This window comes from Melanotaenia boesemani, chromosome 19 (genome assembly GCF_017639745.1).
Source record: "Melanotaenia boesemani isolate fMelBoe1 chromosome 19, fMelBoe1.pri, whole genome shotgun sequence".
Classification (NCBI taxonomy): domain Eukaryota; kingdom Metazoa; phylum Chordata; class Actinopteri; order Atheriniformes; family Melanotaeniidae; genus Melanotaenia; species Melanotaenia boesemani.
In genome coordinates, this window is record NC_055700.1 from 29759756 (window position 1) to 29786477 (window position 26722).

The window sequence follows — 26722 nt, forward strand, 5'->3', positions numbered from 1 at the left end:
ATTGTGCTTAGGGACACCGTGGGTGTAGTAAACACGAAGCCGGAGGCATCATAGCGTTTGGTTTATTGGGGTTGTCAAGGAAAGTAGCGTTACAGCTAACGTTGTGAAGCACGAGTCCATAGAGAAAGCTAACAAAATGACTAAACTTTGCTAACATGGGGCCAGGGGAGTAACCATTTTCTGCTTACAACATTAACACTCGGCATTTATCACCTGCGATAATGAGCCATGCAAATGTCTGCGCAGGTATTGGCCACGGTGGAGATCAGCTTGGTTAGTATTCATGATTAAACCCAAATTAGCTGAGACAACTTAACTCTCTTCCATCTTGTTTTCATTCACCGCTCACTTCTCGCGGTTTTTACCACATCAACATGCAACGTTAGCTTACTTTCTCGTTCACCTACTTCTACAAACTCCACAGTGTGTGTTATCCTGTGTTATTTTGTTACCTGGGAAAGCCCAGTGAAGAAACTTGTCAAAAATCCGCTTTTCAACTTCACAGTTCTTTTCTTCTTCTATTTAACTTCAGACCTGGCAGCTGAAGGAAGCTAACGCTGCTCTCGTCCTGCTAGCTAGCTTGCTAGCTAGATCTCCCGGTCAGGGAGAGCAGCCGAAGTGACTAAATCCGGTTTAACTTGTGGAATGTTAGTTTTCCTCCCCGATCTGGAATCACGTAAAGGCGCTTCGCCGTGTTCAGTGAAAGCCGGTGTCCGTCGGTCAGCAGCGTTTGCAGAAAGCTGGCATCTACGCCAGAGTCTTCCAACAACCGGCCTCAGCCATGACGCCGTAATGTTCACACCGCGAGGAAACCCCGGACTGTGACGTCACGACTGTACTCCTTCCCGCAGCGCGACAACCGTAAACATCTGTCTCATACACAGAAAAGTTTATCACCAGCAGCAGTAGAGACATCTAAGCAGACGATCAGTCCGTTCAATGAATAAAAGCTATCATGTTCCTGCACGCGCTGCTGTCACGTACACCGTTGTCACGTGTACCAGCGGCTCTAAGACCACGGAGGTTCTGAAAACTAAAGAATAACAATTACCGAAATAATTGAATTTAAAAATCCAATAAAAAGATAGATTAATAGAACCCTAGAGCTCCAACTGAGGTGTGAAGTAAGTAACGAACGCAAGCCAAGTTTATGGGCATGTGTTTGGTTTTATAGTAAACTAAGTGTCTGTTTTCCATTATGGTGGGGGTCATGGAGCGTCTACAGGACAGGAGGCTGAAGTCTGAACAACCGCAAAGTCCACTAAGTATAATTACCATTTACAGAGACCAGATTATCTCCCAATAAGTCAAAGACAAAACACAGTCAGACTGAAAAGAAAACAAGCACATGTAGATGATGGAGCTTCTCTGGAGGAAACAGAAGCATCAACACTGCCTTTTCTTATAATGCTGAGAACATTTTAAATATATATAGTGATTTTGACTTATTTTTTACTCAATTCAGAAAGAGAAACGGAAATAGCAATACAATAATAATGTTGGTTATTATTATTATTGTTATTGTTGTTGTTGTTCATGTAAAATTCTTAATGAGTTGAACATTAGCAGTAAATCTTTGTACAACAAAGTTGCTCTTCTTGTGTTCACACTATGGTGAATTGTATAGTCTTTTTATTATAAAATTCAATTTTATTTCTTTATTATTATTGTCATCATCATCACATTATTATTATTATTATTATTATTTCTTTAGTACAGTAACATCTAACTAAAACTATTTTGACTTTAAATGTGTTCTGTCGTATTCATTTATAAATGATCTTTTGGTTTTCTATAGAAAACCAATGTATCATCTATTTATTTTTTAATAAAAACTAATAATTAAACAAAAGAAAAAGAACAGAATTTTTACTTTTGATTTTCAGCTTATTGTTTTAAAAGCGCAGTAACACGCCGCCCTGTGATAATACTGCCACCTGCTGGTTGAACCCGGAATGAATCAATCTGGTATTTTCTGAATTTACTAAACGGATGAACAGTTTTAATCTCATTCACAATGCTTATTTAATCGACAGATTAATGATGAAGATTTGTCTGATGAAAATGAAGCAGATTCTGATCAACTTGCTTCAGCTCCTGATTGGTCGGATGGATGAGGGAACGTGTTTTGGATGTGGACCAATAGGAAGTGATCCAGGAATGTAGCACCTCGGGATGGGTAGCAGCTCTCTGGTTCTGGATGTGCAGATATGTAATAGGAGCGATGATCCGGTTCTCCTCTCAGCAGCATCGCACACTGAGACCAGTGGACGGTTTCGGATGGGTTCGGTCCTCGGAGGGTGAGTAGCCTCTCTGATCCGTTTAACCATCACGCTCACATTGATCCGGGCCAGCATGTCCTCTGCACCCGGGACGGAAAGTGTTTCTAGAGGCGACTTTATTAGATGTCCCGGTTTAGACATTTCGGGCCGAACCGGACAATGCGGCGGCTAAATAATTGCATGGACGGAGTCGCGTCCGGTGAGGCGATGCTGAGAACAGCTGCAGGACCAGGACCACTCACGGTCTCTCCGTACAGGCCCATCAAAGGGTTGAGTGCGCGCGGAGTAAGGCTGTGGAGGCAGGTAAACAGAGTCTGAACAGACCCGAACCGGCAGGGCCCGCCGGATGCGGCGGTCTAGGGGAGGTGGTAAGAGCGCACGGTCCAGCGCGTGGAGCTCCACGAACCGGTCAAGAAGTCCATACTGGCCCCTGTTCACTGTCCGACGTGTGGAGAGGAGAGGAGAGGAAGCTGGGATGTGATGAACAGAGGAGGCTGGGATGTTTACCTGGGCGTTGGCTGCTCACACCTTCTTAGAAACTTCTAAACAACAGAAAACCAAAGACAGCTCTTAAGCGTCAAAGCAAACCTGTAAACATCAACCCTTTTTACATGAGAGACATGTTTTCCACAATCAAGTTGGTCAGAAATGATGCTATAAATGAAATTCATTGAACTCGTGTCTGTTAAATAAAGAATTCCCAAAGTTTCAGGACAGAAGATAAACAACATGTCAGATGATGAAACGTTTTTTTTTTTTTATGTCAGATGATGAAACTGACACCATGTGATAGAACATATGTACTGATAGTGAATCTGATGCAGCAACACATCTGTAAAAAGTAGTTCCAGGGTGATGTTCGGCATGGTGTAAAAAGTAGTTCCAGGGTGATGTTCAGCATGGTGTAAAAAGTAGTTCCAGGGTGATGTTCGGCATGGTGTAAAAAGTAGTTCCAGGGTGATGTTCGGCATGGTGTAAAAAGTAGTTCCAGGGTGATGTTCGGCATGGTGTAAAAAGTAGTTCCAGGGTGATGTTCATCATGGTGTAAAAAGTAGTTCCAGGGTGATGTTCAGCATGGTGTAAAACGTAGTTCCAGGGTGATGTTCAGCATGGTGTAAAAAGTGGTTCCAGATGCTGTTCAGCATGGTGTAAAAAGTAGTTCCAGTGTGGTGTTCAGCATGGTGTAAAAAGTAGTTCCAGGGTGATGTTCAGCATGGTGTAAAAAGTAGTTCCAGGGTGATGTTCATCATGGTGTAAAAAGTAGTTCCAGGGTGATGTTCATCATGGTGTAATAAAGTAGTTCCAGTGTGGTGTTCAGCATGGTGTAAAAAGTAGTTCCAGGGTGATGTTCAGCATGGTGTAAAAAGTAGTTCCAGTGTGGTGTTCAGCATGGTGTAAAAAGTAGTTCCAGTGTGGTGTTCAGCATGGTGTAAAAAGTAGTTCCAGGGTGGTGTTCAGCATGGTGTAAAAAGTAGTTCCAGGGTGATGTTCATCATGGTGTAAAAAGTAGTTCCAGGGTGATGTTCATCATGGTGTAAAAAGTAGTTCCAGGGTGATGTTCATCATGGTGTAATAAAGTAGTTCCAGGGTGATGTTCATCATGGTGTAATAAAGTAGTTCCAGGGTGGTGTTCAGCATGGTGTAAAAAGTAGTTCCAGGGTGATGTTCATCATGGTGTAATAAAGTAGTTCCAGGGTGATGTTCAGCATGGTGTAAAAAGTAGTTCCAGGGTGGTGTTCAGCATGGTGTAAAATGTAGTTCCAGGGTGATGTTCAGCATGGTGTAAAAAGTAGTTCCAGGGTGATGTTCAGCATGGTGTAAAAAGTAGTTCCAGGGTGGTGTTCAGCATGGTGTAAAAAGTAGTTCCAGGGTGGTGTTCAGCACGGTGTAAAAAGTAGTTCCAGGGTGATGTTCAGCACGGTGTAAAAAGTAGTTCCAGGGTGGTGTTCAGCACGGTGTAAAAAGTAGTTCCAGGGTGATGTTCAGCACGGTGTAAAAAGTAGTTCCAGGGTGATGTTCAGCACGGTGTAAAAAGTAGTTCCAGGGTGGTGTTCAGCATGGTGTAGCATCTCTTCTTCTAACATGTCTGGAAACATCTGGGAAGTGAGGAGACCAGTTGCTGGAGTTTTAGGAGAGGAATGTTGTCCCGTTCTGGTCTGATGCAGGATTCTAGCTGCTCTACAGTCCTGGACCTTGGTTGCTGGATTTCTGCTTCCATGATGCTCCAGATGTTGTGTACTGGTGAAAGGTCTGGACTGCAGGCAGGCCAGTTCAGCAGCCGGACTCTTCTCCTGTGAAGCCATGCTGCTGTGATGGATGCAGGATGTGGTTCAGCATCGTCTTGCTGAAATCTGCAAGTCCTTCCCTGAAAGAGACGTTGTCTGGATGGAGCAGATGTTGCTCTAAAACCTCCATGTACTTTTCAGCATTGATGGAGCTTCACAGATGTGGAAGCTGCCCACGCCATAGGCACTAATGCAGCCCCATCCCATCAGAGATGCAGCTTTTCACCTGTCCACTGATAACAAGCTGGATGCTCCCTCTCCTCTTTAGTCTGCAGGACACGCCGTCCATGCTTTCCACAAACTAGTTCACATCTTCATCCAGGTTTCCACTTTGCCTCAGAACATTTTAAATGAGCTTTGGTCCAGAGAAGACGGAAGAAGCTGGTTCTGGATCCTCTTCACATCTGGCTTCTTCTCTGCATGATGGAGCTTTAACCTGCATTTGTGGGTTTCAGGGTGAACTGTGTTCACAGACAGTGGTTTCTGGAAGTCTTCCTGAGTCCATGCAGTGGTTTCCAGTAGAGAATCATGTTAGATCCAGTTTGTCTCAGATTGGTGAAGCTCTGTCCATCTTTCCATCTGAGAGACTCTGCCTCTCTGAAATGCTCCTTTTATACCAGTCATGTTACTGACCTGTTGCCAGGTAACCTGGTTAGTTGTCAAATGCTCCTCCAGTTCTTTTTCCAGACATGTTGCTGCATCGGATTCACTACCAGCTCATATGTTCCATCACATGATGAAACTTCTCAGTTCCATCATCTGAGATGTTGTTTATCTTCTACCTGGAATAAAAGACGAGATGATGAGATTCTGTTTTTAATTCATTATTTTATACAGAGTTCTAGCTTTTTTGGAATTAGATTTGTGCATCAGATACACTGTGTCTCTCAGGACAGAGGAAAGTTCATGAACTGGGACCCATCAGCTTGTTTTTTCATGACAGCGTTGGTCCACCAGGTGGTGCTGTGCTGATGGTTTATAACAGAACTGTATCCCAGCAGAAACATCTGTAATAAAGCTGACTTCCTGTGTGTGATGGAGCGTCAGGAGATCTGCTCCATGTTTCTACAGCTGTGAACACCTTCAAACGCTTGCCTTCAGACATAGGCTCAGCTTTCAGAGCGGAGGAGGACCAGCTGAGAAGGTGGAGGCAGTTTGTCACGGAGGTGATCCCAGAGTGGAGCAGCACCCGTCACTGAGAGCGCTGTCCACCTCCGAGTTCATCAGCTCCTAATGAGCCCGAGTCACCTCACTCTGAACGGGAACACCAATCTGCAGGAAGTTGTGCAACTTCTATGAGAAACTCCTTCTACACCTTCATCATCATCATCATCTGTGTTTTATTTTAATCTGGACCTAAACTCTCTGTGGATGTTTGTTATTAATCGACACAGTTACTCACTCTGAACAGGAGAATGATTTGAAATGAGCAGGAAGTCAGTGAATGAGTGTCTGGTGGCTCGTTTCTTCACTGCAGCCAGGTTTCTCTCTAATAATCTCTCTCATTTACCCGGGTCAGAGCCAGAAGACCTGACCCGCTGAAAAAATGGTGTTTAATTCTTAATCAGACAGGATGTGGGGATGACAAGCATTTCAAAATAAAACAGTCTTGTAAAGACACCAAATGAAAGTCTGTTTATTTCCCTTCTAAATGGATCCATGTTGTAAGGAAAATGTGTTTGTGTGATGAGCAGCATAGCTGAGTATGTGGGTTGTTCCCATGCAAACTGTCCATTAAATCACACCAAACTAGATTTAATAGCAGAAGCAGTGGTTACTGAAAAGATTTAACAAGTTTTTCATGAACACAAGCCACAAATTCGACTCTGCTGCTCATCCCACAAATGCATTTTCCTCGGTAGAAGTATCAGATGTATTACCAAGAAGTTTTATTACAACAAAGAAAGAATCCACCAAACACTCATTTACATCCTTTTGTTTCATATTTCATTCACCTGATGAGTCTTTAGCATGAAGACAGAAATTTTTTTTTTTAAATATTTGTTTTGAATTAATTATTAAATAGATGATCACATTCATTTATTATTATTATTATTATTATAGGAATTAATTATTATTTTTACAAGAAACATTTTTACTACTTTTTACTACTTAATTATAGAAACCAAAAATATACAGTAATTGTTAACTAAAATGTTAAACAGTTTATTATGTAAATTTATATAATCCATTAATGTACATGCAGCTTTGCTCCTGTTAATTTAAGCATGTTTAACACCAAAATTATTGGAAAAAACCCATATATATATATATATATATGTATATATATGTATTTATATGTATTTATATGTGGGTTTTAGTTCTCTCTCCGTTTCCTGCCGTACAGCTGACGTGTTGGTCACTCTGCACATTTTAAAAAGGAAGTAAAAAATGAAATAGTTGAGGAAGTTGCTGAAATGAGGAAGCTTTAGAGCTCTAGCACTTCACTGCTGCCAGAGGCTTCATGTGCTTCCCACCGGACGGCCGGATCAGCTGTGAGTGACCGACTGATCGACCGACTGCTTCTGCTCTGTCTGAATGCCGCTGGTTAAAGATGAGCTGTTGTTTTTCAGGCTAACTGAAGAGGAGCAGACCTCAGTGGGACCTCTGAGACCACCGTAAGTCCAGTTTCACAGCTTTAGTTGCTTTGGATTCTGCTGACCTCTGAAAAGCAGCCGAGAGCTTCTTCTGTCTCTGCATGTGTTTTAAAAACAGAGGAATCAGTAGCTGTTCCAGCTGCTGTAAAATCAATCAGAATTAAATGTGATGCTTGAAAAGTAGTTCAGGTGTTTTACTGGAATAATGACACTGAGGAGGAAGGTAGTGAAGATCTGCTGGAAAGGATCATAGAATATTCTGGATTATTGTTATTGATAAGTTTAATAGTTTTTCTACAAAGGAAATCTGATCCTTTTATAACAGAATATTTAATTTTCTGTGTTTCTTAAGATGTGAATCTCTGTGAAAGAGGAGAAAGATGAAATGTGGGGAATTTGGGTCCGTGTTGAAATGAAGTTTGTGTTTCTTTACGGCTTCGTCTCCTTTCTGAGGTTCTCGTCTGTTTTCACCACAGCAGGCGTGAAGAAAGCTTCACATGTGAAAGATTTAAGCTTCTCTGGTCGTGTTGATCTAACAGTGACGGCTCGGCTTTAATCGTCTTCCTCCACATGTAAAACAACTCAGACGTTAAATATTAGACACTTTTTAGGAGCAGCTGTCTCCCTCCCTTCCTGTCACCCATGTCACTTATACAGACATTTTTCCTTTGGGTGTTTTTACCCCCATGGTTTGGTTGTGTAAATGTTTTTTATTTGGAATTCAAATTTCACAAGCGTGAAATCATCTGAGGATATTAAAGTGTCTAATAGGATATATTCAGTGGGTGTAACTTAATGTTGTTATGTTGTTATTAACCCTTTGGGCCCTGAGCCTTCTTTAAGCCTCTATAGCTTCCCCATAATTAAATAAGTCCATCTCTACAACTAAACGCTCTATTAGAAAACTGCTGGAGTCGTAGAAAAGGGAACATTTGTGTCAGCATCAAATGAAGATGGCACTAAGCACAAATGAAAAAGATTCAGGCTTGCCTAAGATGATTTCAGGGTGAATATCTCTTTGGAAAGATGCAGCTGTAGCTCTAAACCTCTATCAGACCTCAGGACAGAGCATCATCTCTGATCAAGCAGAACAAAATGACAGAGGTTTTAGTTCAGGAGGGGTCTGAAACATGTAGCATGGGCGTTCTGGTTCAGTTTGGTACCATCTGTTCCCAAAGTCACTTCATGAGCACGGGATTGAGTCACGATCAAAGCTCTTTTTGCATTGTGTTGGCGTATGAAAGCTTTTTTTTTTTTTTTTTTTTACAGAGGGGATTCTGGTTATCTCTATTTATCTCTTCATAATTTAAAAGAATCTGCCAGGGTGATTTATCTGTATAGCACATTTCATGTCTCATCTGCTAGTTGCTGAACTGGACTAAGCGGTACAGAAAATGAATGAATGGATTTTATGTACAACACAGTTACAAGTTCTTTACATTAAGATTTTAACACATAAAAATTTAAAATTTAAAAACATAACCGTGGAGCAGAGAAGCATTAAAGAGACGGATAAAACTTTAAAGACATAAAATGTCATCAAGTAGAACAAACTAAATTTTGCTCGTGTTTTTGGGATGAAATGTTCTATGAACACGGCTTTGAATGAGATATCTACAAACATGGGACCTACAAGCAGGAGCATGGATGGAAAGTTTGGTGTCTTCTCCGAAGTTGGTTTTTCTTTTGATGAAAAGCTCATTTTGAGAAAAGGGAAGTAAAAATTTTGCATTGCAAAATAAACAACTTTTTGTTGTGAACATTATTTACAGACGTCCTCATGAGGACTGAAAACATGACCTGTTACATAAAAAACTTAATAAAACAGGACAAACGGGTCCTAATGTTCACTAAACACAACTTTAATGTTTTTTTAGTGCAAACATTAATGTTCAGAGTGATTTAGTTGTGTTCATGGAATCATGCTAGCATGATGTTAGCATGTTAGCATGCTGTTAGCATGCTAGCATGATGTTAGCATGTTAGCATGCTGTTAGCATGCCGTTATTATGGTTTCATGCTCTGCCAGACAGGAAAAATAAAGAATAAATTTCAAATTTTTTCTTCTGTTTTACTGGAATTTACTCAAGTGTAGTAATAGACACAACGTATTTTACATCAAGTGTCTGTAAATTATGTAAAGCACTTTCTTTTTTACATGAATCTCACTTCTTTTTTCTGGTTTGGCGGAAACAAATTATTTTCATAGAATTGATGAACTTGAAAACCACATTTTGTTCTCTAAACCTATTTTTCTATGTAATAGGTATGGCTTAACATTGCTTAAACTTTATAAACTAACTTGAATAAATTGTATAATTCCATTTGAAAGCATTTGATTAAGTTGTTTTAACGGATTAATTTTTTCAGTGTATGGAGCTAAAACCGTGAAAACTAATACTGGTGCTGAAAATAAAATCAGTCCTTGAAAAATTAAAACTTGAACTTAAACCAGAAACATTAGTGTTGAATTACAACTACTGGAAAATTGTAGTGATAACTAAAGTTATATTATTATATAAATTAATTAATAATTATGAATATTTTTCATTAATTTAATTTCATTCTTTAATAATAATAACTAGATTTTTTAAAAGCTGTAGACAGTTTTGTATGTTAACATAATTCATTTTTACACTGACAGTTTTAATCAGTGAACATATTTGGATGGGAGGAGCTGCATATAATTTGCATACAGGGTGAGCTCATCTCTCCGAGCCTGCGCTGGAGTCATCAGCCCAGGCGGCCGGTAGACGAATGAGAATTTCCAGCCAGCATCCACATCTCTGCCAGTCAGCTGATTCTGCTGTTGATTCTTGTTTGGTTTCTTTTATTGGACATTTTGGCTCAACCAGCATACCACCCACATTGTTACAACAAAGAAATTATCCTCCAATCACTAGTTTTCTTATTTTGTGCTAAATTTGTAGTCTTGCATATTTTTAGTCTTAAAAAGTTTTTCTTGTTTATTTTTCTTTTTCCTCATTAATTCTCTCTGTAATAATGAATGACACTAAATTAAGAAGAATAAAATCCTAAAAAATGAATTTCATAAAGCCCTTTTCACCATAGTTCACGTTATAAACAATAAAACTGATTCCTTTACTTTTTATATTTTATTTGACAGGGACAGAGCATATAAAAAACACAACATAATGTTGGCTGATGATCGATGATTTTTAGATTAAGGTGAATTTTACTGGATAACTTTCATGTCTTCACTTCAAGTCAACTAATTCCATCAAACTGTGTATTATTATCATCATTGTTATCACGCATGTGTGAAAACGGAGGCAGAAGCAGCTGCTGCAGCATAGCAGAAAGTCTGGTGGTCTGACTTTAGTTTTGCAGAAACCACACTGACACCAAGTTCCCGCTGCAAAGCAGCTGAAAACGGTTTGAGTTAATCAATTAATCTAAACTTGAACTCATCATGTGAAGAATCTCCTTTAATTAACAGATTCAATCACATCAACCTTCTTTCACCGTGTGTTCGTACAACAGACGCAGAGTTACTGAGTTCATTTAATCACACTTCAGAATTCAAGTTTTCATGTTTGATGAGTTAACCCTGTGAAAAATATTTCCTATCACTTTCAATCATTGAGGACAGAAATTTCCACTTCCAAAAAAATATTATAAAAATTTTAACAAGTTATTTTTTCTAAAAACAAACTTTAGCCATGCGCATAACTACCAAATATTCAATTATTTGAAGGATTTAATGGATTAAATGCCAGCTTGATGACTTCATGTTGTGTTTTAATGAAAAAGAAAACACAAAAACTTAGATATTTTCCAGAAATCACATTATGGTCGGGTCAACAATTATCCAGCAAGACTGACTCAGAGGCAGTATCAGTGTTTGTGTAGCATCAAATTTAAAATCTATTATGTTTTATGGAAAATCATTTATTTTTCTGTTTTGTAATTTAAAAATTTTAGCACAATGCAATCAAATTGCTATTTATTGGGTTAAAACCTAATAATTATTCAGTATTTAATTAGGTTTTAGCAGGACTGAAGTTGATTTAAAAATTAAAAAGAAAAAGATTAAAAAAGGGATCTTTTTATATTTTCATATATTCACATACAAATATTTATTTGTTATGTTTTTGTATCAGTTTTTGAAAGTCGACATTTTTTCATTTTTGTCCTTAATGGACTAAGAGGGCAATACATTTTAAATTCGATGTCCATTTTATGGACATTTTTGACCTTAATGACTCGAGAACGTAGTAAATGAAGCTGACGCCTGACGGAGGAGTCCTACAATTTCCAGACATTCCAGTTTGAACTTTTTCAGTCATAGTAAAGCCAGCGGGTTAGATTTTACAGTGTAGGTTTGTATTTCTGAGAAAGCAGTGAAGTGATTCAGGAAGCAGGAACATGAACAGGACCTGAAGTCTGTCACCAAAAATAAACCATCACCTCACGGAGAACGTGAACATGAGTCGCCATAGAAACCAGTGGGAGTAGCTTCAGGAAAGCTCAGGAGGTTCAAACTGTTTGACCCTGATCACAGGCACCATGTTTACCTGAAAGGTGGATGTTCTGACCTGGAAACAGAACTGCGTGGTCCTCGTGGTCTTCAGCCTTTCCTCTGACTGCCAGGCAGCAGAGACGAAGCGCTTCTGTTTCAGTGGTTCTTCAGAAAAACTTGAGTCTGCTGATAAAACGAAGAGTGATGAAGACATTTTACAGACCTCAGCGTTTTCTAGACAAACCCACAAAAATCATTTTATATGTCAAACAACCGGCAGCAGGGCTGATGAAGCTCCTTCATCTAAACAGTGTTGTTTTATTTAGTGTCGAGTCAGGATAATTTTCTTATATTCTTATATTCACTCATAAAATTTAAAATTATTATTATTATTGTAAGATTTAAGTTTGATTGTATTTTTATTTCTCAAATTCATTATATATATTTTAAATGTAATTTTCTTTTATACTGAAAAATGAATTATTTTTATATAAATAATACATATAATAATATAATTATTATATCATTAATATATGATCTTTTAAATCCTGTCAGAGAAGGACCTGATCTACAGCTTAGATAACTGTGTGAAATATGAACTGTTGCAGATTCTTTTGAGTTCATGTTTACATGAACGGAATTTCTTGTTTCATAAAACTGTAGTAACCCGTGAAAAGTTAGTGTAACTGGAAACCGCTCTGCAGGACCAGTGCAGACCAGTCTGACGGATCGGTTCCGGCTTTCTGCTGCAGTCTGGATGCTGAAACCTCCATCGCTGTGGTTTGAAGTGACACTTCAGTCAACGACTTGGTGGCTGACAGTTTCCTGAAGATGAAATGTGACACAGTTTAGTCAGAGACTAAAGAAACACCGACACCTCCAGTTGCTCGCTTCCTCTTCTTACCTGAACCTGACATCTGGAGTCCATTTTCCCTCCACATGTTTTCAGGGCCGACACACGTCGACTGAGTTTCTGAAAACCCTAACTTAGTTCATTTGTCCTCTTCAACCAGACATTGTGAATAAAATGCTGAACTGATTCACGTCAACCTGAAAGTGGACACTTCAGAACCGTTTTAACCCATCTCTGTTTAAACTGTGCGTGTGTGACCTGACCTACATGAACCTTTCCTCAGGTAGATCTGATGGTGACTGCAGGTGGGAAGGGGTCTACCTGATCTGTCAGCAGCATCATTTCATGTAACTGTATTTTAGATTTGAAAAAAGTCATTTCAGTCCTAATATGGATTTTCTTTTAGCTTCGTTCTTTCCTGGTGGCTGAACTCTGTGAAGGGGTTCATTTCCATCCAAGAAGCAACATGGCCGACAATGTGAATGCGCTTCCATTCTTCTATGGCAACATCACCAGGGAGGAGGCGGAGGACTACCTGCAGCAGGCTGGAATGAACAGCGGCTTGTACCTGTTAAGGCAAAGTCGGAATTATCTGGGAGGCTTTGCTCTGTCCGTGTCGCACTCCGGGCGCTGCTACCACTACACCATTGAGAGACAGCACAATGAAACATACGCTATAGCAGGTGGAAAGAGCCACAGGGCCCCCACGGATGTGATCGACTACCACTCCCAGGAGATGGACGGTCTCATCTGTTTGCTGAAGAAGCCCTGCAACAGACCCAAGAACATGCAGCCGAAGGTGGGGCCATTTGAGGACCTGAAGGAGAAGCTGATCCGGGAGTATGTGAAGCAGACCTGGAAGCTGCAGGTGAGTCTGACCTCTGAGCAGCCACAAGGCTTCTAATGCAGAGCTTCTCTTGATGCTGCCTCACAGTTTATTTACTCAACTACATCCTGCAACAACTTCCCCAAACACAGACATGAAGGCGTACACCAAACAGCAGGTTTATTATCTACTACAGAGAGCCGCCTTCTTAGGTCTGCACATGTCACAGTTGATGACTTCTTTTAGCGCAATTTGAATATTATTAGAAAAATAATTGTGATTATTATACTTTAATATAATAATATAATATAACCATACACATACATAATACATACATACATAAGCTAAAGTTCTCTACAAGAGATGTCCAGCCCTCACCATTAGCACTGGGGAAATAAAAAAAACAACAAAAAAACAGATGTTAAGCTGGCAAAAGAATGAAAAAAAACTAAATTAAATAGTTAAATAAAATAAGATAAATAATCTACAATAAATAAAATAAGTCAGAACAGGGCACTGGTAAGATTAAATGGGGCGGCGTGGCTCAGCAAGGTAGAGCGGTCGTCTTGTAACCTGAGGGTTGCAGGTTCGATCCTCAGCCAAGTCGAGTTCATGTCGAGGTGTCCTTGGGCAAGACACCGAACCCCTAATTGCTCCTGATGGGTCGTGGTTGAGCGCCTTGCATGGCAGCTTCCGCCATCAGTGTGTGAATGGGTGAATGTGATGTATAATGTAAAGCGCTTTGGGTATCACCCCAGGTACAGTAAAGCGCTATATAAATACTGACCATTTACCAAATGAAAAAATGGTATAAAAGACATGTGTGAACATTAAAAGTTCACTGATAATTTGAAAAATTATAAATGTTTTAAAAAGTTGTTTCTATAAATCACATGATGAACGAGATTAAACATGAGAGACTTGGAAAGAAATGAATGTACGTAAAACACCAACTGTGACTATAAAAGAGATGATTAATTAAGGTTAAACTAAAAATGTAAAGCCCCACCCCTTCCTTTCATCCCTCATCCTTCAACTCCACCTTCACACACCTGTTTATATAAAAAGCTCCAGGTCCTCTACCTGGTCCTCTACCTGGACATCTACCTGGTCCTTTAACTGGACCTTTACCTGGACCTCTACCTGGTCCTCTACCTGGACCTCTATGTGGTCCTCTACCTTGACCTCTACCAGGACCTCTACCTGGTCCTCTTACTGATTCTCTACCTGGTCCTCTACCTGGACATCTACCTGGTCCTCTACCTGGACCTCTACCAGGACCTCTACATGGTCCTCTACCTGGACATCTACCTGGTCCTCTACCTGGACCTTTACCTGGACCTCTACCTGGTCCTCTACCTGGACATCTACCTAGTCCTCTGCCTGGACCTTTACCTGGACCTCTACCTGGTCCTCTACCTGGACATCTACCTGATCCTCTACCTGGACATCTACCTGATCCTCTACCTGGACCTCTACCTGGACCTCTACCTGGAACTCTACATGGTCCTCTACCTGGTCCTCTACCTGGACCTCTACCTGGAATTCTACCTGGTCCTCTACCTGGACCTTTACCTGGACCTCTACCTGGTTCTCTACCTGAACCTCTACCAGGTCCTCTATCTGGACATCTACCTGGTCCTCTACCTGGACCTCTACCAGGACCTCTACCTGGTCCTCTACCTGGACATCTACCTGGCCCTCTACCTGGACCTCTACCAGGACCTCTACCTGGTCCTCTACCTGGACATCTACCTGGACCTTTACCTGGACCTCTACCAGGTCCTCTACCTGGACATCTACCTGGTCCTCTACCTGGACCTTTACCTGGACCTCTACGTGGTCCTCTACCTGGACATCAACCTGGTCCTCTACCTGGACCTCTACCTGGTCCTCTACCTGGACATCTACCTGGTCCTCTACCTGGATCTTTACCTGGACCTCTACCTGGACATCTACATGGTCCTCTACCTGGACCTTTACCTGGACCTCTACCTGGTCCTATACCTGGTCCTCTACCATGTCCTCTACCAGGACCTCTACCTGGTCCTCTACCTGGACATCTACCTGGACCTTTACCTGGACCTCTACCTGGTCCTCTACCTGGACATCTACCTGGTCCTCTACCTGGACCTTTACCTGGACCTCTACGTGGTCCTCTACCTGGACATCAACCTGGTCCTCTACCTGGACCTCTACCTGGTCCTCTACCTGGATCTTTACCTGGACCTCTACCTGGACATCTACATGGTCCTCTACCTGGACCTTTACCTGGTTCTCTACCTGGTCCTCTACCTGGTCCTCTACCATGTCCTCTACCTGGTCTCTACCTGGTCCTCTACCTGGCCCTTTACCTGGACCTCTACCTGGACATCTAACTGGTCCTCTACCTGGTCCTCATAGAGGACCTCTACCAGGTCCTCTATCTGGTCTTCTACCTGGTCCTCTACCAGGGCCTCTACCTAGTCCTCTACTTGGACCTCTACCATGTCCTCTATCTGGTCTTCTACCTGGTCCTCTACCAGGGCCTCTACCTAGTCCTCTACTTGGACCTCTACCATGTCCTCTACCTGGTCTCTACCTGGTCCTCTACCTGGACCTTTCCCTGAACCTCCACCTGGACATCTACCTGGTCCTCTACCTGGTCCTCTACCTGGTCCTCTATCTGGTCCTCTACCTGGACCTCTACCTGGACCTCTACCTGGACATCTACCTGGACCTCTACCTGGACCTCTACCAGGACCTCTACCTGGTCCTCTACCTGGACATCTACCTGGTCCTTTAACTGGACCTTTACCTGGACCTCTACCTGGACCTCTACCTGGACCTCTACCTGGATCTTTACCTGGACCTCTACCTGGACCTCTACCTGGACCTCTACCTGGTCCTCTACCTGTTCCTCTACCTGGACCTCTACCTGGACCTCTACCTGGACCTCTACCTGGTCCTCTACCAGGTCCTCTACCTGGACATCTACCTGGTCCTCATAGAGGACCTCTACCAGGTCCTCTATCTGGTCTTCTACCTGGTCCTCTACCAGGGCCTCTACCTAGTCCTCTACTTGGACCTCTACCTGGACCTCTACCTGGAACTCTACATGGTCCTCTACCTGGTCCTCTACCTGGTCCTCTACCTGGACCTTTACCTGGACCTCTACCTGGTTCTCTACCTGAACCTCTACCAGGTCCTCTATCTGGACATCTACCTGGTCCTCTACCTGGACCTCTACCTGTTCCTCTACCTGGAACTTTACCTGGACCTGTACCTGGACATCTAACTGGTCCTCTACCTGGTCCTCATAGAGGACCTCTACCAGGTCCTGTATCTGGTCTTCTACCTGGTCCTCTACCAGGGCCTCTACCTAGTCCTCTACTTGGACCTCTACCATGTCCTCTACCTGGTCCTCTACCTGGACCTTTCCCTGAACCTCTACCTGGACATCTACCTGGTCCTCTACCTGGTCCTCTACCAGGTCCTCTATCTGGTCCTCTACCTGGACCTCTACCTGGACCTCTACCTGGACCTCTACCTGGTCCTCTACTTGGACCTCTACCATGTCCTCTACCTGGTCCTCTACCTGGACCTTTCCCTGAACCTCTACCTGGACATCTACCTGGTCCTCTACCTGGTCCTCTACCTGGTCCTCTACCTGGACATCTACCTGGTCCTCTACCTGGACCTTTACCTGGACCTCTACCTGGTCCTCTACCTGGACATCAACCTGGTCCTCTACCTGGACCTCTACCTGGTCCTCTACCTGGACCTTTCCCTGAACCTCTACCTGGACATCTACCTGGTCCTCTACCTGGTCCTCTATCTGGTCCTCTACCTGGACCTCTACCTGGACCTCTACCTGGACATCTACCTGGACCTCTACCAGGACCTCTACCTGGTCCTCTACCTGGACATCTACCTGGTCCTTTAACTGGACCTTTACCTGGACCTCTACCTGGACCTCTACCTGGACCTCTACCTGGATCTTTACCTGGACCTCTACCTGGACCTCTACCTGGACCTCTACCTGGTCCTCTACCTGTTCCTCTACCTGGACCTCTACCTGGACCTCTACCTGGTCCTCTACCAGGTCCTCTACCTGGACATCTACCTGGTCCTCATAGAGGACCTCTACCAGGTCCTCTATCTGGTCTTCTACCTGGTCCTCTACCAGGGCCTCTACCTAGTCCTCTACTTGGACCTCTACCTGGACCTCTACCTGGAACTCTACATGGTCCTCTACCTGGTCCTCTACCTGGACCTCTACCTGGAATTCTACCTGGTCCTCTACCTGGACCTTTACCTGGACCTCTACCTGGTTCTCTACCTGAACCTCTACCAGGTCCTCTATCTGGACATCTACCTGGTCCTCTACCTGGACCTCTACCTGTTCCTCTACCTGGAACTTTACCTGGACCTCTACCTGGACATCTAACTGGTCCTCTACCTGGTCCTCATAGAGGACCTCTACCAGGTCCTCTATCTGGTCTTCTACCTGGTCCTCTACCAGGGCCTCTACCTAGTCCTCTACTTGGACCTCTACCATGTCCTCTACCTGGTCCTCTACCTGGACCTTTCCCTGAACCTCTACCTGGACATCTACCTGGTCCTCTACCTGGTCCTCTACCAGGTCCTCTATCTGGTCCTCTACCTGGACCTCTACCTGGACCTCTACCTGGACATCTACCTGAACCTCTACCTGGACCTCTACCAGGACCTCTACCTGGTCCTCTACCTGGACATCTACCTGGTCCTTTAACTGGACCTCTACCTGGACCTCTACCTGGATCTTTACCTGGACCTCTACCTGGACCTCTACCTGGACCTCTACCTGGTCCTCTACCTGTTCCTCTACCTGGACCTCTACCTGGACCTCTACCTGGTCCTCTACCAGGTCCTCTACCTGGACATCTACCTGGTCCTCTACCTGGACCTCTACCAGGACCTCTACCTGGTCCTCTACCTGGACATCTACCTGGTCCTCCACCTGGACCTTTACCTGGACCTCTACCTGGTCCTCTACCTGGACATCAACCTGGTCCTCTACCTGGACCTCTACCTGGACATCTACCTGGTCCTCTACCTGGATCTTTACCTGGACCTCTACCTGGACATCTACATGGTCCTCTACCTGGACCTTTAGCTGGACCTCTACCTGGTCCTCTATCTGGTTCTCTACCTGGTCCTCTACCTGGTCCTCTACCATGTCCTCTACCTGGTCCTCTACCTGGACCTTTACCTGGACCTCTATCTGGACATCTAACTGGTCCTCTACCTGGTCCTCATAGAGGACCTCTACCAGGTCCTCTATCTGGTCTTCTACCTGGTCCTCTACCAGGGCCTCTACCTAGTCCTCTACTTGGACCTCTACCATGTCCTCTACCTGGTCTCTACCTGGTCCTCTACCTGGACCTTTCCCTGAACCTCTACCTGGACATCTACCTGGTCCTCTACCTGGTCCTCTACCAGGTCCTCTACCTGGACCTCTACCTGGACCTCTACCTGGACCTCTACCTGGACCTCTACTTGGACCTCTACCTGGTCCTCTACCTGGACATCTACCTGGTCCTTTAACTGGACCTTTACCTGGACCTCTACCTGGACCTCTACCTGGACCTCTACCTGGTCCTCTACCTGTTCCTCTACCTGGACCTCTACCTGGACCTCTACCTGGTCCTCTACCAGGTCCTCTACCTGGACATCTACCTGGTCCTCTACCTGGACCTTTACCTGGACCTCTACCTGGACATCTACCTGGTCCTCTCCCTGGTCCTCTACCTGGACCTCTGCCTGGTCCTCTACGCGGACGTCTACCTGGTCCTTTGCCTGGACCTTTACCTGGTCCTCTACGTGGACGTCTACCTGGTCCTCTACCTGGTCCTCTACCTGGACCTTTACCTGAACCTCTACCTGGTCCTCTACCTGGTCCTCTACCTGGACCTCTATCTGCTCTTCTACCTGGTCTTCTACCTGGACCTCTACCAAGTCCTCTATCTGGTCTTCTAACTGGACCTCTACCAGGTCCTCTATCTGGTCTTCTACCTGGACCTCTACCAGGTCCTCTATCTGGTCTTCTACCTGGTCCTCTACCTGGGCCTCTACCTGGACCTCTACCAGGTCCTCAATCTAGTCTTCTACCTGGACTTCTACCAGGTCCTTTACCTGGTCCACTACCTGCACCTCTACCAGGTCCTCTATCTGGTCTTCTACCTGGACCTCTACCTGGTCCTCTATCTGGTCTTCTACCTGGACTTCTACCCGGACCTCTACTATTGGTGGACAATAAAGATCTATTCTATTCTATTTCAGTGTAACAATAGATAAATGTTCAACAGTTACTCAATTTAATGTGAGTTACCAGTAACAGGGTCATGTAACCAGGTTCTGAACGTCTCCTTTACTCTGTGCTACAAGCTGCTGGTTCTCCTTCAGGAGGTGGAACATGCTGGATGGATTTTCTGTTTCATGTCCTGCTTTCCAGGCTGAGACGTCCTCCACCATCACACCTGCCTCATGTTTCATCCCACCAGGAGATTTTAATCTGTTAGTTTGGAAGGAAAACTCTTCCTCTGCTGGACTTTCCCAGGAAAACAAAGCAAGACAAGTGCTAACACACAATGTTTAACTTTGTTTTCCTTCCGAGTAAAGCTGATCTGCTGATGTGGTTCCGACATGATTCTTCATGGAAAGTGATGATATTTACCCTTTAACTCTACTATTAATTTCTTTAGTCAGAGCAGTAATGCAGAGATTAATGTGGAATCCAGTAATTGTGACATCTCTACTCAGGTCACCAGCCTATATTTTTTAATGAGCTTCAGATCCAGATCTAAAGATCTAATTCTGAACCTGAACTGGACCTGAAGGAGACTTGAACCTGTTTGCAGGTAGACCCGGTGCTGACCAAGACAGAGTATTCTAAGATCTTTTGACTTGTGTCATGTTATGCTTCTTCATGTTCTGGTTTCGGATCTTTTTCTCTGGTTTTTCTGTGTCTGATCAGGGGCCGGCCCTGGAGCAGGCCATCATCAGCCAGCGGCCTCAGCTGGAGAAACTTATCGCCACCACCGCTCATGAACGGATGCCATGGTTCCATGGATCCATAACACGAGAGGACTCCGAGCCCAGACTTCAGAACAGTCCTCGGACAAATGGAAAATTCCTGTAAGTATCCTCATTTTTCAGAAATGTGGTCAAAAATGAGCGTACGTGTTGTGTTGGTTTCACATCACAGGTTTTCTCAGATTAAGTAGAGGACTAAATTAAAACCATTCTGATTTGCATTTCTGTAATCTGCAGAAGTGTAACCATGTAAATGAGTTTGCAGTTAAAGTTTAATGAGCTGCTGCAGCTGCTGATTGGCAGGAAACACGAGATCTGAGTGGAGAGCAGCGTAGAACTGCTTTAAGATGGTGGTTTGAAACTTCAGATCCAGCAGCTTCTAGAAGCTCCTCCAGCAGCAGGAAGCTGCAGTCCTGGTTTCCTGGATGATGTCATCTGTCTCTTTCAGGGTGGAGGAGGAATTCTGCTCCACTCCTCTTTCCATCGTTGCTTCAGTTCATTCAGGTGTGCAGCATCTGAAGGTCCAACCACAGCATCTTAGTCAGGATGAGGTCTGGACTCTGACAGGACCACACTGAGACCTCCTCCCCTCCAGCCTGTCTGGTTCCTGCAGTCAGAATGAGGTCTGGACTCTGACTGGACCACACTGAGACCTCCTCCCCTCCAGCCTGTCTGGTTCCCGCAGTCAGGATGAGGTCTGGACTCCCCCAGCCCATCAGAACCACCAGGATTGTTGGTCCTGATGCATTCATGGACCAGACTGCAGGCTGATGTCCAAGTTCAGGAAGAATTAACATGTTTGTACATAAATCTGATGGAGGGATTTCGTAAAAACCTTCTTAGGTACAATCTGAGAACAAATGTAAGAAGATCCATAAGAAGTCGTTGGTGAATGAGGCCCGTCGTCCTGCAGCAGGACTTCATTTCAGCCAAACTTTTAGCCGTCAGACAGATGAGCTCACGTTTAACTCTATAATACTTTGTTGATCTGGTATTTGGTTTTATGTCCACTCTGGTCTGTCCAGAGGACATTGCTCCAGAAGTCTGGTGGTTTGTTCAGATGTAGCTTTGCCAGCCTAAGCCGTGCTGCCATGTTCTTTTTTCTCCTGAAACCTTCCCAACAAGCCGTACTGGTTCAGTTTTTCTAACTGGACTGTCATGAACTTTAACATCAAACCTTCTGACTGAGACCTGGAGAGTCTGAGATGGAGATCTGGGGTGTTTTACAGTTGCCCTGAGCATTAAAACCCTTCCCAGATTGATGGGATCATTGCTGATGTCTTTCCTCCTTGGCTTTGTGTTAATGATGACACCTGAAATGGAATCCTCATACAAAGACTAAAACCATAAAACAGCCTCTGAAGGAGATTCGGATCTAAGTGTGTTTTTTATACTGCCTGATCTTTGTAAAACTTGATGTTTCACATCGTCAAATATAAAGAATCTACTGGTGTAATTTCACAGACATGTCATCATTTGTTCTTTCACACTTTTTTTAGGTGGGGTTGTTCGGTCTAATTCAACAACAGTTTTACTGTTCTGCATCACCACGGTGTCACTATTAAATAGGCCAGAGGATCCAGACTGTGCTCCACGTTTGACATGGTGAAGTTAACGGAGTTTAGCTCCACCTGTTACCACCGGCTGTGAGCTGTGACCAGCTCTGACTGGATGCAACTATTTTCATATTTCAGGAAGTGAAACAGAAGCAGCTCAGACGTTACACAGAGGACCACGCTTACAGGAACTAAACACATAAACAGCCTGTGTACCAGAAATAAACTCCTCTCATCCACTGTAAGAAAAAGATCCTCAGGCACATCAGATGTACTGATTTTGTTTTAGCTGAGCTGTGATGTTGGTTTTATAAAGCTGAGCCTGAACTTGGTGAATATGTCATGATCATGGGATGTGTGTGGGTTATGGTCATGTTCAAGTCCGTCATGATCATGGGTATTATTATGTCTGGTTTCTGTTAAGACCTTGTTTTAGGATCATGGGGTTTATCATCCTGTTGTTGAAATCATGGCTTAAGGGTTCTGTTATGTCTAGTCATGTTAGGATCTTGTGTTAAGTTCAGGTTTTTGTTATGTTTACTTTCCTGCTAAGGATTATGGTTTTTGCCATGTTTAGTCTTTAAGTTATAGTTTAGGTTTCTGGTTCTTGTCATAGTTAATCCTGTTAGGATCTTGCTTTATGGTCTAGGGTTTTGTTATGTCTAGTTATGTTGGGCTCTTGCTTTATAGTTCAGGGTTTTTGTCATGTTTGGTTTTTTTTAGGATCATGTTTTAGGCTCTTGTTTAGTGAAGTCTTGTGTTATTATTCAGGTTACCATGTTTTAGGTTAGTATGTAAGATTATGGGGTTTTGTTCAGGTTCCTAGTTCATTAGGACACCTGGGCTGATTACTCATTCATGTCACCTGTTTCTGTTGTGTACATATACTCCATGGTTCTTGCCATTCCTTGTCAGGTCCTCTTGGTTTCAACATGGTTTCATCCTCATGGCTTCTTCGTCACAGTTTGTCAGAGCTTTTCATGGCTCACTTTCTCAGTTTCTAGTCAAAGTTAAATCGTGTCAAGTCTTGTTTTTAGTTTAGAATAAATCACTCATCATCTGCACCATTCTGCCTCCTGTGTGTCCGTACTCTTCCTCCCCCGAAAACCATTACAGAATAAGTCCAGAATATTGTGTCAGAGCTGCAGAATGCTGCAGATGTGAGGCCAGTGTCAGTGGAAACTCAGCATTTCTTTAGAAAAAGAGCCAGTTACATCTCACCCTGTCTTTCTTCCTCTTGTTTGGCTACTTCAGGAAGTCCTTTGCAAACTGTCAGAGCGGAAACCACAATGTATGTGTGTGTGTATGTGTGTGTGTCTACAGCCGAGACCACGGCCTCTCAACTGAAGCTTCGACTGCTATAAATGCTCCACACACACTTTCTTCATATTGAAGCCACACCTCACACATTTGATGTGTAGAAATAACATTTTTTAGTCCCAACATGGGAGCTGACTGGAAACTGCAGCGCTGTGGTGGCACGTTTCTCAAGTTTTACACAACAGCAGCGGCAGCCATACTTCAGCAGCGGAGGAAAACTGTCCTCCACCGAGCCAACCGCTGTCACATTCATCAGGTTTCAGTAGCTGAGACCAGCCTCTTCATTGTCTTTAATTCGATGTATTTACTGAGATTAGATTAGATTCAATGTTATTGTTATTACACATGTACAGACAAAATGCAGTTTTGCTGCAGTTTTAATATTAAACTAAATTTAGAAATATAGGTATGCATAAATATATGGTGCAGATTATAATACACACACACACACGTATATATATATATATATATATATATATATATATATATATATATATATATATTTATATGTACACACACATTATATACATCTCTATACATTAATTCCCATTAAATCTAATGTTGGTTCCGACGACCAGCCTGTGGTTGTGGTGACTAACATTTACACCTTTTTTATGTTTTGGTGTAGCTTGTTAATCTATCAATTTGAACAAACCAGGTCTTTGTTATTATTTCATTTTGAATAATTTATTATTATCATAATTATTATTAAATGAAAGAAAAACGCATAACCAAGGTTCTTACGTGGACCTGAAGACCACGTTTTAGTATTTTTGTTCTACAGATAAAAATATCTCTCTGTCTCTGTTATTACTATTATTGTGATTGTATTAGATTGTATGTATGTGTTTTATTTTTATAATATATTGATATTTTTTGCTGCGTGAGGAGCTGAAGCCTCTTTAAATGCAGCAGATGTTAAGTGGTTTTATTTTTTAATCTTTATCTGCTTTTCTATATGAAATTATGTGATTTGCGTGTTTACAGTTGAACATCTGACTAATTTTCATCTATAGCATGAAGACTCAGTGGCATGTTGGTCAGAAAGAAGGGATTAAACACCACAGAAGAAGAAGCTGAACCTTCATTGTGTCATTCCTTTTGTCCAGGATTCGGCAGAGAGACCAGAACGGATCGTACGCTCTGTGTTTACTACATGAAGGACAGGTGATGCATTATCGCATCGACCGGGACAGGACGGGGAAACTGTCCATCCCAGATGGGAAGAAGTTTGACACCCTGTGGCAGGTTAACACTGATTGTTACATGTTCATTAGTTATTAGATATTATGGACAGCAGTCCTGAGGAGATGAGCTGGATGTTGTTGGTTGAAGCTGCAGTTTGATGACAACTCTGTTTTCTGTTGAACCTCTCACATCTCAGCTGGTGGAGCACTACTCATACAAGCCTGACGGTCTGCTGCGAGTCCTCACCGAGCCCTGTCCACGGCCCGATGGAGAACGTGAGAACACACACTGTGTGGAAACATGAAGCCCATGAATTCAACTGTTTAACCAAGTCTTCCTCAAATGGGGGTACATGTACTCCTTGGGGTACTTGGAGACCCTCCAGGGTGTATATAAATAAAAAGAAAATAGGTTTAAAAGAATCACGTGAATTAAAATATTAAGCAGAAATGTATATAATGAAATATATATTTAATGTATATTAAGTAAATAAAATCCATTTCATAAATATTTGTAATGAAAGAAATTACATTTATTTGAAAATTTTATATGTATTTAATTAAAATATAAATATATTTTATGTTTTTTAGATATAAAATATACATAATAAAATATCAAATAAAAGTAAAATATGTAGATGAATAAAATCATCTAAATATGTAACTGTATAGTTGAAACTTCACTGAATTTTTCCGGAAATTTCAGGTTGTTCATAATGTTTTCTAAAAGGATGATTGATTAAATGTAAACATCTTGATTTGTCTTCTTGGGAAAAATGTGGAGTTTTCATATGTTTTTATGATGTTATGTTATGATGTTATCCGACCTACTGGAGACCAGATTGTTCTGAATGTGGAACCTAAACTTAAATGTGAATTCACACGCCTGGTTTAAGGGATACTTGGCTGAAAATGTATTCTTCAGGGGGTAAAATGCTGGAAAAAGTTTAAGAACCACTAGTTTAACCAGTCTGATCCGTCTTGTCCTTCACAGAGTTTGTAGGACGGCCGCTGCCTCCACTGGATCATCCTGGATTAGTTTCTGCTATTGTAAGTTCTGTGTGTGTGAAGCTGGTTCCACCTGCCTCAATAACTCATTTACATTTCCTCAGTTCAGCTTTATTTATACAACACCAATTCACAACTAAGCCATCTCAATGAATTTTTACAGACACGTTAAAACAAATTCTTTAAATGATCCACATTATTTCGGTTTAAAGCATACCTCCTTTAGGTAACATGGTCTAAATGCTTATTTCTATGCAGATGATACTCAGATTTACTTCTTCATGAACCGTGATGGAAGAAATCAGTTTGTCAGATTTAAAAAAAAATGTCTTAAAGACATAAAGATCTGAATGACTGAATATTCTCTTTTTAAATTCAGACAGACTGAGGTTGTTGTGTTTTGACCTGGAAAAAAGGATGCTTATGGCTCCCAGGGATCAGCAACTCTGGTCCTCGAGGGTCCATGTTCTGCACATTTTAGATGTTTACCTGTTGCAACACACTTGGTTGTTGTTTAAATAAAAATAATTTTCCAACAGCTTGTTGTCAAGTTCCAGTGATTTGAATCAGGTGTGTTGGAGCAGGGAAACGTATAAAACCTGTAGAGCACTGGCCATGGAGGACAGAGTTGTTGATCCCTACTCCAAACTCATGAAACAGCTTGTGTGACTGGCTCATATACATAGACTATAGCTCCTCCATGCAGCTACCACAAGTTCAATTCCCAGCCTGGAGTCACCTTCTCTGTCTCTGACCCTCTTTAAGTGTCCAGGGGGAAACAAAAAATCAAAACACAGATTTGGGGGGAAATTAAATAAATAAATAAAAATAAAACTGTAAAGTATAAACAATGGTGACATTTACTTTATAAAAATGCAATATCCTTTTTTTTTTAATGTTCTCTTTGACTTTTAAAAAAATATCAATTTCTCCATAACTAGATATCATGGACAATTTCTAGCCACTGTTTGAATACCTAAATTCAGTCAATGTCCTGTGATAGTTTTCTTGTCAAATAAAGGTCATTGTACTGTACAACATTTTTGAGGTATTGGTATTAATCTTGGTATTAATTACCAAGATACGTCACTGGGCATGTATTTGGGATTTTCCATCCTAAAATATTTTTGTTAATGTCGTTGAAGTTTTCCCAGTACAGTTTTATCTTAGTACGAGTGAGTAAATTGTCATTTTTATGCTGACGATACTCAGCTGTACATCCTGATAAAACCCACAGATCCCAGCAGCTTTATGAGTCTTCCAGTTTGT

General features: G+C 42.3%; 2 protein-coding genes across 6 annotated transcripts in view; one reads left to right on the forward strand and one right to left on the reverse strand.

The window, feature by feature from the left end:
* chd1 (chromodomain helicase DNA binding protein 1) overlaps window positions 1–871 on the reverse strand; it is a 33295-nt gene extending 32424 nt beyond the window's left edge. The window contains exon 1 of one of the 3 annotated variants that reach the window (XM_041969901.1): window positions 453–871. The gene's annotated coding sequence lies outside the window, so the exon portion shown is untranslated. Of the gene's footprint in view, window positions 1–213; window positions 236–452 lie in introns of those variants that run through there. The other 2 variants (XM_041969899.1, XM_041969900.1) reach the window with 2 other exon arrangements.
* Window positions 872–2070: 1199 nt separating this feature from the next.
* syk (spleen tyrosine kinase) overlaps window positions 2071–26722 on the forward strand; it is a 39639-nt gene continuing 14987 nt past the window's right edge. The window contains exons 1-7 of one of the 3 annotated variants that reach the window (XM_041970670.1): window positions 2071–2300; window positions 7141–7185; window positions 12907–13368; window positions 20324–20484; window positions 24368–24506; window positions 24643–24721; window positions 25440–25495. In XM_041970670.1, the coding sequence (XP_041826604.1) occupies window positions 12967–13368; window positions 20324–20484; window positions 24368–24506; window positions 24643–24721; window positions 25440–25495 (837 nt within the window). In that variant the 5' untranslated portion in view covers window positions 2071–2300; window positions 7141–7185; window positions 12907–12966. Of the gene's footprint in view, window positions 2301–6894; window positions 7063–7140; window positions 7186–12906; window positions 13369–20323; window positions 20485–24367; window positions 24507–24642; window positions 24722–25439; window positions 25496–26722 lie in introns of those variants that run through there. The other 2 variants (XM_041970671.1, XM_041970669.1) reach the window with 2 other exon arrangements.